General features: G+C 37.8%; 1 protein-coding gene across 1 annotated transcript in view; it reads left to right on the top strand.

Annotated features, from left to right (window-relative positions):
• The window catches only part of Ano4 (anoctamin 4), a 189,638-nt gene that overhangs the window by 17,937 nt on the left and 157,531 nt on the right, over positions 1-14,170 (top strand). The window contains exons 3-4 of the mRNA XM_026398251.2: positions 24-128; positions 13,072-13,208. Coding sequence (XP_026254036.2) covers positions 24-128; positions 13,072-13,208 — 242 coding nt within the window. The remainder of the gene's footprint in view (positions 1-23; positions 129-13,071; positions 13,209-14,170) is intronic.

Raw genomic sequence — 14,170 nt, 5'->3', positions numbered from 1 at the left:
ATGAATATCTTTCATTTCTCTAGAAGGAGGTGTGGATTTGCAAGGCTGCCAGCTGGATATGCAAATACTACCTGACGGCCCAAAGAGTGATGTGGACTTTTCAGAGATTCTTAATGCAATACAAGAAAGTAAGTTTCACTCAAATTTTAAATTCACCAGGAGAGGAGAAACTATTGTAATACTTGGGAGGGGGTAACAAAACCAGGAACCTCAGATGCCATCCTTTTAAAAAAACAATATAATTGGGCTCAGTTGTAGAGTGCTTCCCTAGCACGTGTGAGGCACTGGGTTCGATTCTCAGCACCACATATAAATAAACAAAATAAAGGTCCATTGACAAAAAAATTTAAAACAAAAGACAAACAAAAAACCAATATAATGATGTCTTAAAAGAGATACTATGCATAATAATTTCGTGGCCAGAAGAGATGGTTAGTGAAATGAAGGTTGAATTTGTAAAATAGAACCACCTCATTTTAGGGTCTTTGAAGAAGCCAATAGTGGAATTATAAGTTCTCTATATTTAGTGTGTTATAATATTTAGTAAGCCTTCAAGTATTATAATTTTTTAGATTCCTTGATTAATTACCATCAAGGAAAAACTATTAAGAAACAAAAATACCATTTCTCTGTTCAAATGCAAGAAGCAAGGATTAAATGTCAAAGCAGTAAACTGAAATCAGGAACTTACCCTCTGACACAAATATCTGGTGAAGTTAATGACAGACAGGCTGTTTCTCAAAAGGGAACCTGTCATTTCTGAGCATTTTGATTAATCAAGGTTAGCTCTTCTTATACCATGTTATTTGTGTTTTATAATTTTCACTCAGAATGTCATAAGAACTGGTATATTTATCCCTGTTACAGATTTAGCATTGAGGGAGTCATTACTACTCATGTTTCATTAACCAGAGTTCTAATTCTAGATGATGATATTCCTCAAATAATATTTCATAGTATGATATAATGTTGGATTTGAGGGGTTTGTGATGCTGGAAATCACATCCAGAGACTTGTGCATGCTTAGGCAAGAGTTCTACCATGGAACTACCTCCTCAGCTCCGTATTTATTTTCTTATGAATGATTTTCATCATTTTACAGATAATTACCATTCAGCTATATTACATTCTTGACTTTATAAGATAATTAATATCTCCATCTTACAGGTGGGACAACTGAGGGTGGGAGAAATTAAGTATCAAAATAACTGGTTAAATATTGGAGACCAGGCTAGAATGGAGGGGGCCCTGTTTGCCATTTAACCCCTTTTGTGAATGTGCTCAGTTCAGGATGTGATCACACTGAGGTGAGATACTAAAATTGAAGACAAGGCTACTTCTGAAGGAAATTTTTTGTGTGAGTAATATAAGGGGACCAGTTTTTTTTGTTCTGGCTGGGAAATCCCTTCAAATTGGATTAGTGAATAAGATAAATATTTTCCCCGAGAGAAACAAAGTCAAATTAATAGACATTGGAAAAAAAAAAACTTTTCATAGAAAGTTATACAATAATGTAATTATTTCATTTAATTTGAAGGAGATAGATTATGCAGGGCTAAAAGGATTTAAAGTTTTTCAATAAAAGATAAAAGTTGGCTTCTATGAAAGTGTTAGAGATGAATTTAAGTTTTGGGGGCTAACTCAACTCATGTCAAAATAAACTAAAGATTTAAAAGGTATGATTTTTAATTTTTATTTATTTTTATAGTTATCCATAATAATGGGGCCCATATTGATATATTTATAAATGCATATAACACCATTTCTTCTTTTCAATCCCCAGTTCTTTGCCTTATCCCTTTCCTCCTCCCCTGATCCCTACTGGCTTTCCATCTATTTACTTATTGTTTTTCATTGGTACACTACAATTATAAATGGAAGTGGAATTCTCTGTGATATATTCATACATACATGCACAGAGCATAATTTGGTGAGTTTCATTCCGCAGTTCCTCCTTTTCTCCCTCTTCTACCCTCCTGCTGGACCCCTTTCCTCTTCTTCACTGTTCTCCCCTCTCTCATGGATCCATGAGATCCAATAAGGGACTTTTTTTTTTTTTTTTTTTACAATAGATCATAGTAGAGACACATTCGTAGGACATGTAAACTCTTCTATAGTTTTAAATGGTGACCTCTTTATGAACAGATAGAGGAATACAAATTTATGAACACTTTACACTTCAAAATTAAAAAAAATGGAAATTTTACTTCAATTTAAAATACAAATGAAAATCTTTATAGGCACATACATTTTATAACCTCAGAACTAATCTATTTACTCTCTTGTTCAGAAAAACAAAAACTAGTTTCACGATAAGTAGAAGATTTGGGAAGCTGCCTGTACAGGCTGGGTCATTTCCAACAGGAAGGATTTGGACCATTCATCTGCATTCAGGCTCTACCTAGGTTCCCAATATGATTGATATGTATAGCCAATTCATTGTAATGTCTAAGGATAAAAATGCAGAGCTTGGTTCTTTAAGGGGCCATATCTTAGATGATGGTTTCTAGGAAGCTTTGAGAGACCAGAATGTAATGCTGTAAAGAATGTAGCATTCTGCACTGCTGTCGTGTTATTTAAATAATAATAAATAAATAAATAAAATAAAAATAAAAGACAGAAAAAAACGAAAAAAATGTAGAATTCTGAATACCAGTATGTCTCCTCCTCTTCATACATTTTTATTGAGAGTAGTAGGACAACAGAAAGATTTCACTGTTTTCTTAGAATTTTGTAGTGATATGTGTGTGTGTACATATATATATACATATATATATGAGTGTGTGTATATATGTCTATGTATATTACCTCAAGTGCTAGAAGTGGTGGGGGGGGTGGGAAGTGGGGAGCCCTAGACAATAATAGATGATATTTTCTTCATTTTGAAGCTGATAAAACTTTAAGTATAGCTTCCCAAGCTGTATGGTTAATTATGCAATGGAGTCAATATTTAATTGTGTGTCGTTCCTTGTTCTGCTAAATACAAAATTAAAATTAAACATTTTATTCTTAAGGTTTCACATTTTGATGCAAAAGTTTTCCCTCCTTTGCTTCTACATTGTAAAATGGATTTATATTATTTTTCCCATAGTGTGTGTACCCTAAGTATAGCATCATTTGTACTAAAGATGTCTCATTGGCCATACTCAAATTGCTTTTCTGATCTTCCTTATTAGATGTACATCTAATAATAAAGAAAAGAATTCTTTTTTCCTTCCATTCATCCGTCTCACCTGTTATGTGTCAGACACTACACTAAGCATAATACTTAAAGACAGTGGTGAACATTTTGGTACCAAGTCCAATTCAGGAAAAAATAAAAATATTTACAGATCATATCTTATTGCATGGTTCAGAATGAAAACAACTTGCCTACTTTCTAGATAATAAGGAGATATTTATTTGTGTGTGTGTGTATGTGTTTTCCCCTTGGTGTGATTTTTCCTTCCCTCTCTATTTTCACCCTTCACTCCCCATCCCAAGATGGCAGACTAGTCCTTTGAACTCCTTTGTTTCAGCAGAGTTTTATAATGTTTAAAGCTCCTGGCTTTTGCTTTCTGAAAGCCTGAGCTTCCACGAGGCTCACACTTAAATAAGAGAAGTAGAAACAGGTAGGAGGGAATTTCTGAGACAAGCTTTCTTGGACTGTGCTGCAGAAATTGCGTGGCTTCCAGTGGGTGGATGGAAGGGGAGGGAATGGCTGTGTTGTGCCTGGGAGACAGCTCCAGGGTCACCTGAATTGCCAGCTGCAGCAGAATTCTTTCCCAGGGAGGGATGTTGCAGGCTCTGGGAAGGTGGCAATCTCACCTTCCCCAGAGCCTTGAACAGGGCATAGAATATCACAGGTGCTAAGTAAATATATGTAATGAATGAGTGAATGAATACATTGCACTGTGGACTTGGACTAGTCAGTTCAGAGGAATTTTTGAGCAGTCTCTCTAAATGTTCAGGTCTTTACCCACACTCCTGGCACCTTTACACCATCCCGGATACATGAGACAGGAGAATGGAAATGTCACCAATGACTGGCTTGTGCACCAAGGCAGTGAAATGTGAACTTAGAGACAGGTTTAATTTGATGTGATGATAACAAAGTCACAGGTCAAATTCTTAACTCTAGAGTTTGTCTAGTAAGATTCAGACCTCCCACATATAGTTTTAAGATTTGAGTATCTACTTTGTTCTGCAAATAACATCAATTAAAGCCAGAATACCCCCCTGCTTTTTAACTACCAAAGTTTCAAAATCTGAACATTTTTAAGAGGTACACATTTTTAGATATTTCCTTCTGAAATTAGGTTGAGCATCTTGTCTTTAAAAGCACAGCAGTCCATCAATCAGGCATGGGCGTATATCTGGATAAGCTAACCACGGTGAGGCATGTCATTCAAAGATTATACTGGACATGGTAATTCTTGCTTTAAATCATTGTCCCATCCTTTGTCTCTTGCTCCTCTTATTGTCTTCTTAGTTTTTCTCTTCTTGATTCTAAGCAGATACAGAGATAGACCATAATGATTCTTGAGTAGCATTCATCCTCTAAAAGACAGGACTGTGCTGTATTCCACTGGGTTCTAATAAAGGAAATAGGGAAAACCATGTATTTTCAAAATGAGCAGCTCGAGAGTTGGAAGGCCTGGATTTCCGTTTTTGAGGCTTGACCCCTTGTGCCTGCACAAGCCCCTACAGAGTCATGTGGCTGCTCCTGCATTGCTGTGGTTTGTGCTTCTGTGGCTGGGGAAACTGAGTCATGTCTCAGCAATATCAAGTGAGTCATTCTGGATCCAGTGTTTTGCAGCTTTATCTCCAACTTTGTTTTCAACCTGTGTGTCATGCTGCTTCAGAGAGAAAGATGGCAAGAGTGGGGGAACTGGCATCTAGTTAGCCTCTCTGGCAACTCTGTGGTTGACCTTTTACCTATCTCATTTTATTTAATATTAAATCAGCCTTACCGTACTTTCCACATCTGTAAAATGGAAATAAGGATAATAAATCTACATAAAATCCTTACATTGTGCTTGGAGCATGGTAAGCACTCTAAGTGCTGATGGTCACCTTTGCCTTTATTCCTCACAACATTCCCTTCCGGGAAATAGTATTATCCCTATTTAAAAGATAAAGGAATTAAAACTGGAATAAGCTAAAATAACCCAATCCGATAGCTAGTAAGTGGGAGGGATGGATTTGAATTCAGATCTTTCTGAATCCAAAGAAGGAGAAATCATGGATCAGAGGATTGAGGTCTTCAATGCAGAACATCACTGACCTTGTTTCATATTGTGAAAAGGTGGCCAAGGCTAAGGAACAAAGCCTGAATGAGGAGCACAGTTCTCTCAATGTCATTCCCAGGGATGTAGGAGGTGCCATTTTTACCCACCTGGAAGCAACCAAGTTGTCTGCCTTTTCTTTAGATTGAACAAGAGAAGCTCTTTATAAAAAACATGCTGCCAGGAATAAGTTACTGATTTTGGCCTGTGGCAGTGTGTGCTGGGCTGCTTGCGATATATGGTCTGTGCTGTTTTCTAAATGTTGCCATTACTGAACCAGAGAATGGCAATGTCATTATTTCTTTAATGACCATACATTTTTAAAAAACTCTTCATCTTTTTGATTATTTGTTTGTGAAGACATAGTTTGAATCACAAAGAAACTGAACTCTTTGGTATGGGTGGGAGTAGAAGGTGGGCTTTTCCCCCTCAGTTTCCTTTTGGCCCCTTCCATTGCCCCCAAAAACTCCTCAAAAGGATTCTGGACTTGAGGGAACACATTTTGAAAAGTGCTAGCCTTATTGGAAAAGAATAAAGTTAGCTAAGAAAGTATTTATGTATTTCCCAATTACTTTATTTATTTAGAGCTCTTTAAATTAGTCCCTCCTTTGTTTGTTTGTTTGTTTTCTTTCTTAACCTTTATTTTATTTAGTTATTTTTATGTGGTACTGAGGATAGAGCCCAGGGCCTTGCACATGCTAGGCAAGCGCTCTACCACTGAGCCACAACCCCAGCCCCCTCCTTTGTTTCTTACTGGTAAGCCAGGCAGTCTGTGCCTTAGGGAAGCTATCAGATTCATTTGAAGAGTAATGAACATTGAAGAGAGTCCTGGGCTTTCTTGTGTCATATAAATGCTGCATAGTCTTAAGCTTTTAAAATCTCAGCCTAAGGTACTCAAATCTGTGCCTTGTGTGTATACTTCTCTAAAATTTTTAAAACATTTAATTTGATCTATTTGTTAAATCTTTAAAAAGTGTCAGAACTGTTGGGCTACAGATGTAAAGTCTAGCTTTATGCAGATAAATGTTAAAACAGTGACAAGATAATTGCCTGGCAGTTAAATGACTTCCTGTTCTTGAAAGCCAAACAGGATTTAATAACAGTAGAATGCTTCCCCGAAAACAAGAAGCCTGCTGGAAATAACATGGATTCAGGAGTCAGAACTGTGTTAGAATTCATCTTTGTCACTGCCTAGTTGTGTGGCTATACTTAGCACTTATGAACCTGACTTGTTTTTCTAATATCTGTCTCATGGGTTGTTCTGGAGATGAAATGAGAAAATAGACCTGGCAATCCTTAACAGGCAGTGGGCTTTAATTGTAGTCTCTCTGCCTTTTTCTCCCATCCCACTTCCTCCATATTTAACCTCTGATTCTAAGAGAAAAACCGACACTTTAAAGCAATCTCACAAAGATAGTTAGAATAAGAAAAAAACAATTGATATAATCTTACAATCAGCTATTATGTATTTTAAAATGGACACTGAGTTTATTTCCTAGTCTTTGTATCAATTAACTTTTCATCTGAAAGAGAACCTACTCTAAACATAAAGGTGAACTTGTTATAAAACAGTAAAATGATCTGGTGGTATTGAAATTAAGACATAAACAATGTTGCTTTCATTCTGAATTATTCCTAAAAGTGTCCTTTTTTTGTTTGTTTGTGTGTTTGTTTCCTAGTGATGCTTTAAGGTCAATATGAGATGCTTTCAGAATTCAGAGTATCAGATGTAATAATTTGGAACTCAGGATAAAAATAGTATAATGAACCAGAATTCTGGAGGACAAATATCAATACCTGGATTACAGTGCAATGCTCTCTTACCTATTTTTCCATGACCTATAATTTTGCCTCATTTGGGCTACATAAAAAATACTGACATTAAAATATTCTCAGGCTGTAATACTAAGGTTGGGTTATTCTGCTGCATTTGTAAAATAGGAGAGAATTAAATAGCAATAAATCAAATTCTTAGACACTTTCAGTTTTATGTCCTACTCTCTTTTAGACTATTTCTAAAGCACATTATTTATTTTGCTTATAGCTTTTATAGCACTGATTCCCCTATTTAATACTCTTGCCTGAAAATGCAAGGGCTTCCCATTCATGTATTGTTCATGTTTGCACCTGGAGCACCTAACACTAAATGTTGGCTCAATGAACTCATGGCAGAAAATAACTTGATTCGTTAATCTCTTTATTAGAGTTCTTGCAATACATCTGTGATCTCTTTTCCCTGGAGAATTAAAACAATATCCAACATTCCAAGTGATTTTTCACTAGAGGAATAGTTGAAATAATTGCAAATATTTGACAAGTCAATTCAGTACTACTGAAGTAAATTCACTTTCTCATCACATAAGAATGTCAGTATCTGCCCGACTCCCGGCCCTATGACTTCTCTGCTCGTCCCTTATTCTGGGATGCTATAAAAAGAGGCTTCTCTAAGAAATCTCTTTTCTGTGCTGATTTTGAAGCTTTATGCAGACTGTCTGGCGTTTGGTCTCTTGGGCCACGTGAGGACCTTGATCCTTGCTCAGTCCTATGTTAAGTCTCTGCTGTTATGTTTCCAGGCTTTGTTTTTCAAGACAAAGTCCTGATCTCTATAATAGAGTTGTATGGGCATCTCTCTTGCCTCCCTGTTTTAGTCAGCATTTTTGCTACCGTGACCAAAAGACCTGACAAGAACAATTTTAGAGAAGAATAATTTTATTTGGCACTCACAGTTTCAAAGGTATAAGTCCATAGATAGCTGATTCCATTGCTCTGGACTCATAAGGAGGCAGAACATCATGGCACAAGGGTGTGGTGAAGAAAATCAGCTTAGGACAAGACAATCTGAAATAGAGAGAGACTAAGCTCAGCTCAGTGTGTGTGTGTGTGTGTGTGTGTGTGTGTGTGTGTGTGTGTAGATAGATAGGTAGATAGATATAGATATCCCTAAGGCAGGCTCCTGTTGATTTACCTCTTCCAGCAACAACTTACATACCTACAGTTACCACCCAGTTAATTCATTCAAGTGGATTAATGAACTAATTAGGTTAAGGTTCTCATAATCCAATCATTTGATCTCTGAATGTACTTGCATTGTCTCACACATGAGTTTTGGGCGGACATCTCACATCTAAATCATAACAGTCCTCAAATGCATGGTATTTACCTAGCCTGACCCATCTTTGCTGGCCCAGCTTTGTTCACACAGCCTTTCCTGAATCTGAATGCAATATAGATTCCCTACTTGGATTACATGGAATTTTTATATTCTCTCTCCCTCTTGCTCTTAATTGACTCCCCAGAGCATTTGGCTCTCTTTCTCATTTAATGAGCCTAATAGCAGAATTCTACTAAGCAAATAATTATCAAACATTTTTCTATTTGAGAACAAAAGTATAAGAGAGGTAATATAGTTCATTACAAGGGCTTCTTTCTCTTTCCCATTCATTGTTCCCTTTAGAATTAAATAGTAGAGTAAGATTTCTTAATCTTAATAGTCATTCCCCGTTATCCACAGGAGATAGTCCAAGACCACAGATGAATGCCTGAAACCATGGTCAGTAACAAGGCCTATATACTATATTGATAACCAAGATGAATACTAAGTGACTGACACAGGTAGGTAGCATATAAAGAATGGACACACTGGACAAAACGTTGATTCATGTCTTGGGCAGAGTGGAGAAGAATAGCATGAGATTTCATCATGCTATACAGAATAGTGAACATATAAAATTTATGAGTCATTTATTTTTATTTAATATTTTTGGATCATGGTTGACTACAGCTAATTTAGAAACTACAGAAAGTGAAACTGCAAATAAGGGCCAGTTACTATATTGACCCTTTGGGCTGGATAACTCTTTGTTGTAGGACATCCTGTGTATCAAAGAATGTTTAGCAGCCTCCCTGACCTCTTCCTACTAAATACCACTAGTATCACTTGTCTCTACCCAATAATGGATTCTTGCAGGATCTCCAATCTGCAATACACTCACAAGCCTCCCAGGCTTTTTATTGAAATCTTGGTAAAAGACTTTCTGACAGCACCATTTGGTTGATGTCAAGGTAGCTTCTGCCAATGTTAGTTGCACCCCAGCCTACTTGAGCTACAGCTTCAGGGGCCTTTGCATGCTTTGCCAGCTTAGGCAATCCTTGACTAGCAGTATCCCAAAGCTCCCTTCACAAAAGACTTCCATAGAAGTTCTTTGAAACAGTTTTTACATTCCACCCTTCAAGAGATGGAGTCTACATAATTTCTGAGATTTCTTCCAGGCATCTGCCCTAATGTCTGTGTGCAAAGTATCTAGCTATGTTAAAACATTATTAATCTCTTTAGCAATTGCATCCTCCTTGCACCTTTACACAAATCTTTCCACTCTGTTCTATTTTGCTGTGGATTCTCATTGTAAATTTGGTTAAAAGTAGCCAGTAATGTCCAGTCCACTGCATGAGTATTTTGCTGCCTTGAAATTTTCTTTACCAGATAAACTTGTCCATTGCCTTTAAGTTCAGCATCCTATAAAGTCTTGGGGCTTGAGCATAATGTATCTAATTCCTCATTGTGTAAGCTGGTTTGCCTTTAGTTTAATTCCCAGTAGACTTCTGGTTTCCATGTGAAACCTCATCAGCATAGCCTTTACCATTTGCATTCCTATTAGCAGTCTAGTCATATGAGTCTTCAGCAGAATGGTGCATTAAACTTCACATATAGCTTGCTAGTCTTTTTCGAGCTTGATTCTCCAAATTTTTCCACACCCCTCCTGCAAACCAATTGCAAAGGTTTTTCCACATCATCCGGTGTAGTCACAGCCACGGCTCCACTTCTCAGAGCCAGTTCTCCAGGTTATCTCTCTGTTCCTCTACCAAAGACCTGAGATAATCAGCTTACACAGAGAGATGTTTCATTTTGCTCACATTTTTGGAGGCTTCAGTTTATGTTCAGTCCCCACTGTGTTTGGTCCTGTACTAAGGTAGACAGCATAGGAAAAAGTGTGGGGCACTCTCTCCTCCTGGCTTGGGTGAGAAAAAGAGAGGGGAATGAAGGGGCTGGAGTCTGCTTACACACTTCAAAGACATGCCCTAATGACCAGATGACCTCCTTCTTGGCCCCATCTCTCCAAGTCTTCACCACCTCCCACTAGTGCCCAACTGGACACTAAGTCTTTAACACATAGTCCTTTGGAGGCTATTTAAGATCCAAAGTGTCCCTGTCTCATCAGTAAGGAACTAGAAGTGCGAATTCACATGGCTAAGTGGCAGAGTTTGGAATAGCAAGCAGGTTGTCTGACTTTGTTAAAACTATATTTTTATCTGTTGTTCAAATCTAATCATTATCTCCTTGAAATTCAATCACTGTCTACTTGAAATTACACAGTCCTGGTTTGTGCATGAGAATCATGTTAGGAAATATATATATATTCAGAGTCCTAGGGCTGTTAAAGGGAAGGGACTCTCAGACATCGCTAGACTGTGACCACTGGTTGACCACAGCTAATCTAGAAACTATAGAAAGGGAAACTGCAAGTAAGAGCCAATTACTATATTGACCTTTTGGGCTGGATAACTCTTTGTCATTGGACATCCTGTGTATCATAGGATGTTTAGCAGCCTCCCTGACCTCTTCCCACTGAATATCACTAGCATCACTTCCCTCTACCCAATAATGGATCGCTTATCCCCATTCCATCATTCAACAAATGTGTGTCAAGAGCTTACTTTGTGCCAGAGTCTCTGTAGATCAGTCAGGAAAGTGAAGGCCCCTGCCCTATGGAACTTGCATCCTAATAAGATAAATAAGCAATAAAAAGTAAATAGACAAATAAACAGTAAAAAGTAAATAGACAAATAACAAGGGAGTTACAAGTGGTATTCAGTGCTGGGAAGGAGATAAACGGAGGAGAAAAATTAGGGGGCTTCATTACATTAGGGTGCTCAGGAAAGCTGTCTTTGGTCTTGCTATATCTAAAAAGCATTGTGCATGTTATATTGCCTCAAAAAGTGTTGGCTCCTCTCCTTGAGCACCTGGCACAGTGTAGGTGCTCCTAAGCCATGGCTCTATGGAAATACCATGATGTTTTCTTCTCTGTAGCTTCATGGTTTAAAAACCTATAGTAAGTGTATTGATTTACTGCCGCACTAAATTACTACAAATGTAGTGGCTTCGAATAGCACATATTTGTAGTGCTTAAGAGGTCAGAAGTCCAAAATCCAAAGTGCTAGCAAGACTGTGTTTCTCCTCTTAGAGGCTCTAGGGAAAAATCTGCTTTCATGCCTTTTCTGTCTTCTAAAGGCCACCTGCATTCCTTGGCTCATGGCCCTGTCCTCCATCTTCAAAGCCAGCAGCAAAACATTTCCAGTCTGTCTCTCTGATTCTTACCATCCTAGCTCCTGCTTCTAAAGACTCTTATAATTACACTAGACTTGCCCATGTAATCCAGGATAATGTCTCCATTTTAAGATCTTTGGCTTAATCACATCAACAAACCCATAGTGATGTAAGATAATATATTCACAGGTTCCAGGGATTAGATCACCTTTGAGGGATGTGATTCAGCCTATCATAGTAAGCGATAAAAGTAAATTCTATTCTACATCTGTGCATTTTATTTTACAGATGAAAAACTTAAAGTTAAATGAATTGCCTAATCACATTTGGTGATTGGGAACCTGGTCACCCTTTAAGTATCTCTATTCTCTATATCCAAGCTTTGTCTTTCCATGAGAGCATTCACAATTTACATTTCTTTGGTTTGTTTACCTTAAAACAGAAATGCAGAAAGCCACACGACTTTTATCTACCGAAGTTTTGCTATCATGTACTCTGTGCCTGACAAACAATGTCTACATTCCTAAAATGTTTTCGAATGAAAGAATGAATGATCGGTTATGTGCTTGGGTAAGAAGTAGTCAATCTCCCATGAATTCTTTTGTGCAGCAGCTTCTGACAAGTTACAAGCCCTTGGTCATTTTTAAAGCATCAAAAGAAAAAGTCAGCTGCAATGTTGGCCATAATTTGAGTCGATAAAGGAGGGACCCTCACCTGGCATCCCTTTCTCTCCTCCTCCTACTGGTGCTGCTCTTTGTTTTCTGGAGTGCCACAGGCATGGTCGATTTGAAAGCAGTCTGTACCGAGAACTCTGACATACAGCTTTTTATTTGTCACTGTGTTATTAACATCAACAGTCTCTGGGGAGAGCCTTGGCATTCCAGAGAGCCTTGGCTCACTTCATTATTTCAGTTCAGCATTAGAGGAAGAAGGAAAGCAGAAAACCTAACTACAGGCTTCATGATTACATTAGGAGTTCTTTATCTGACCTTATGGAAGTAATAAAGGAACAAAAAAAGAAATCACTAAGCCATTCAGTAACACTTTTATGGGATTTACTTCATAAGCCGCACAGCACTTAAATGAGAAAGAAAAAAAGCAGAATATAAAAGTATAGGTCATCTCCAACTCAGAGAATGAGTTCTCAGAAGTCTTGAATGAAAGTACGTTATGCTAAACCACTACGTGAAGGAAAACCAAACAAATGCCTCCCGTTACCATGAAATTGTATTTATAGTATGGACATACTTCACCTCGCCTCACAGTTTCCTTAATCTTGCCTAATGAATGCACTGTCACTGTCTGGTCAACTATGTTTTACATCTGACATCTTTTCTCTTAGGAAATGATAGACCCGTCACTGAAGGTGTGATTGAAATAACGAGAACGTACAAAGTCACAGGGAAATATCTTCTCTTTCAGTGTTGCTTTCAAGATCCCAGATTCTTAAACCCGCTTTTAATGTATTTACTTTGGTTCTAGTGGCCAAGGATGTCAATATTCTTTTTGATGAATTAGAAGCTGTCAATAGTCCTTGCAAAGATGATGATTCCCTCCTTCACCCCGGAAACCTGACCAGTACTTCAGATGATGCCAGCAGATTAGAAACAGGGGGAGAGGTAAGAGTGTATGATTTCTTTAAAAAAAAAATGTGAAGTATGTTCCAATGGACCGTTAAAGTCGTAGTCCCATCAAACTCTAGGTTTCTGGAAAACAAGGGTTTATCTTTCTTTGATGTCCCCCATGGGTCTAGCACATTTTAGGAATCCTAAATCTACCTGTGCTCAAAACAAACTTCGAATGGATCATACACTTACTTTCTTAAACCTAGAAGCATCTCATGTATACAAAGGATGATTCTTAAAACTGTCTACTGGTTTAAGATCTATATTTCTGGTGCCATAAGTGGTAAAAAGTATAAATCCCCCAGCACATAGAATAGTGGCATAAAATGCACCAGCTCTCCATAGATGGTGTTGTCTGGAGCTGGAGCCTCTTTGAGTTTCTGTTGGCTTCTGTAATCTGGAAACATTGCAGCCGAAAATAGACGTATCTGTTATTAGTGTGTCATTTTGGGAAAAGTATTGTGTTAGAGGCACTCACTATTTCTCAGATTATGTCTTGGTGGAGTTGAATATTTCCTTTGTACATGCACCATAATTAGAGGTGATAAGTACGCAGAATCAGAATAATTTACTTATTGCCCATTGCTAAGGTTTTGTTATTCCAGAGACATGTAATGATGGACAGAACGATGCCTAGGCAGGGGAAACTGTTAACTTCTACCAAGCTTTGCAGACCTCTCCCCATAAGTTCCTTAAACTACTATCCATGTCTTTTCTTTCTTTTTTAAAAAAAGAAAAAAAATTCCTTCTGTCATCAGCTCTTCACACAGATACTTTGGATACCATAAGGTGGCATAGTGAAGGGGCAGGGAAATGGATCTCAGGAAGCAACTAGTCTCATCCCCTTAACTTACAAAGGAGGAAACAGTCTCAGAAAGATCAGAGCTTTGCTGAAGGAACACAAGTTGTCATTCTGCTCAGGGCAACCCTCCTCCCGATACTTACTCATGACTGTA

This window comes from Urocitellus parryii, chromosome 5, assembly GCF_045843805.1.
Source record: "Urocitellus parryii isolate mUroPar1 chromosome 5, mUroPar1.hap1, whole genome shotgun sequence".
NCBI lineage: Eukaryota > Metazoa > Chordata > Mammalia > Rodentia > Sciuridae > Urocitellus > Urocitellus parryii.
This window is presented reverse-complemented; position numbering and strand designations above follow the sequence as displayed.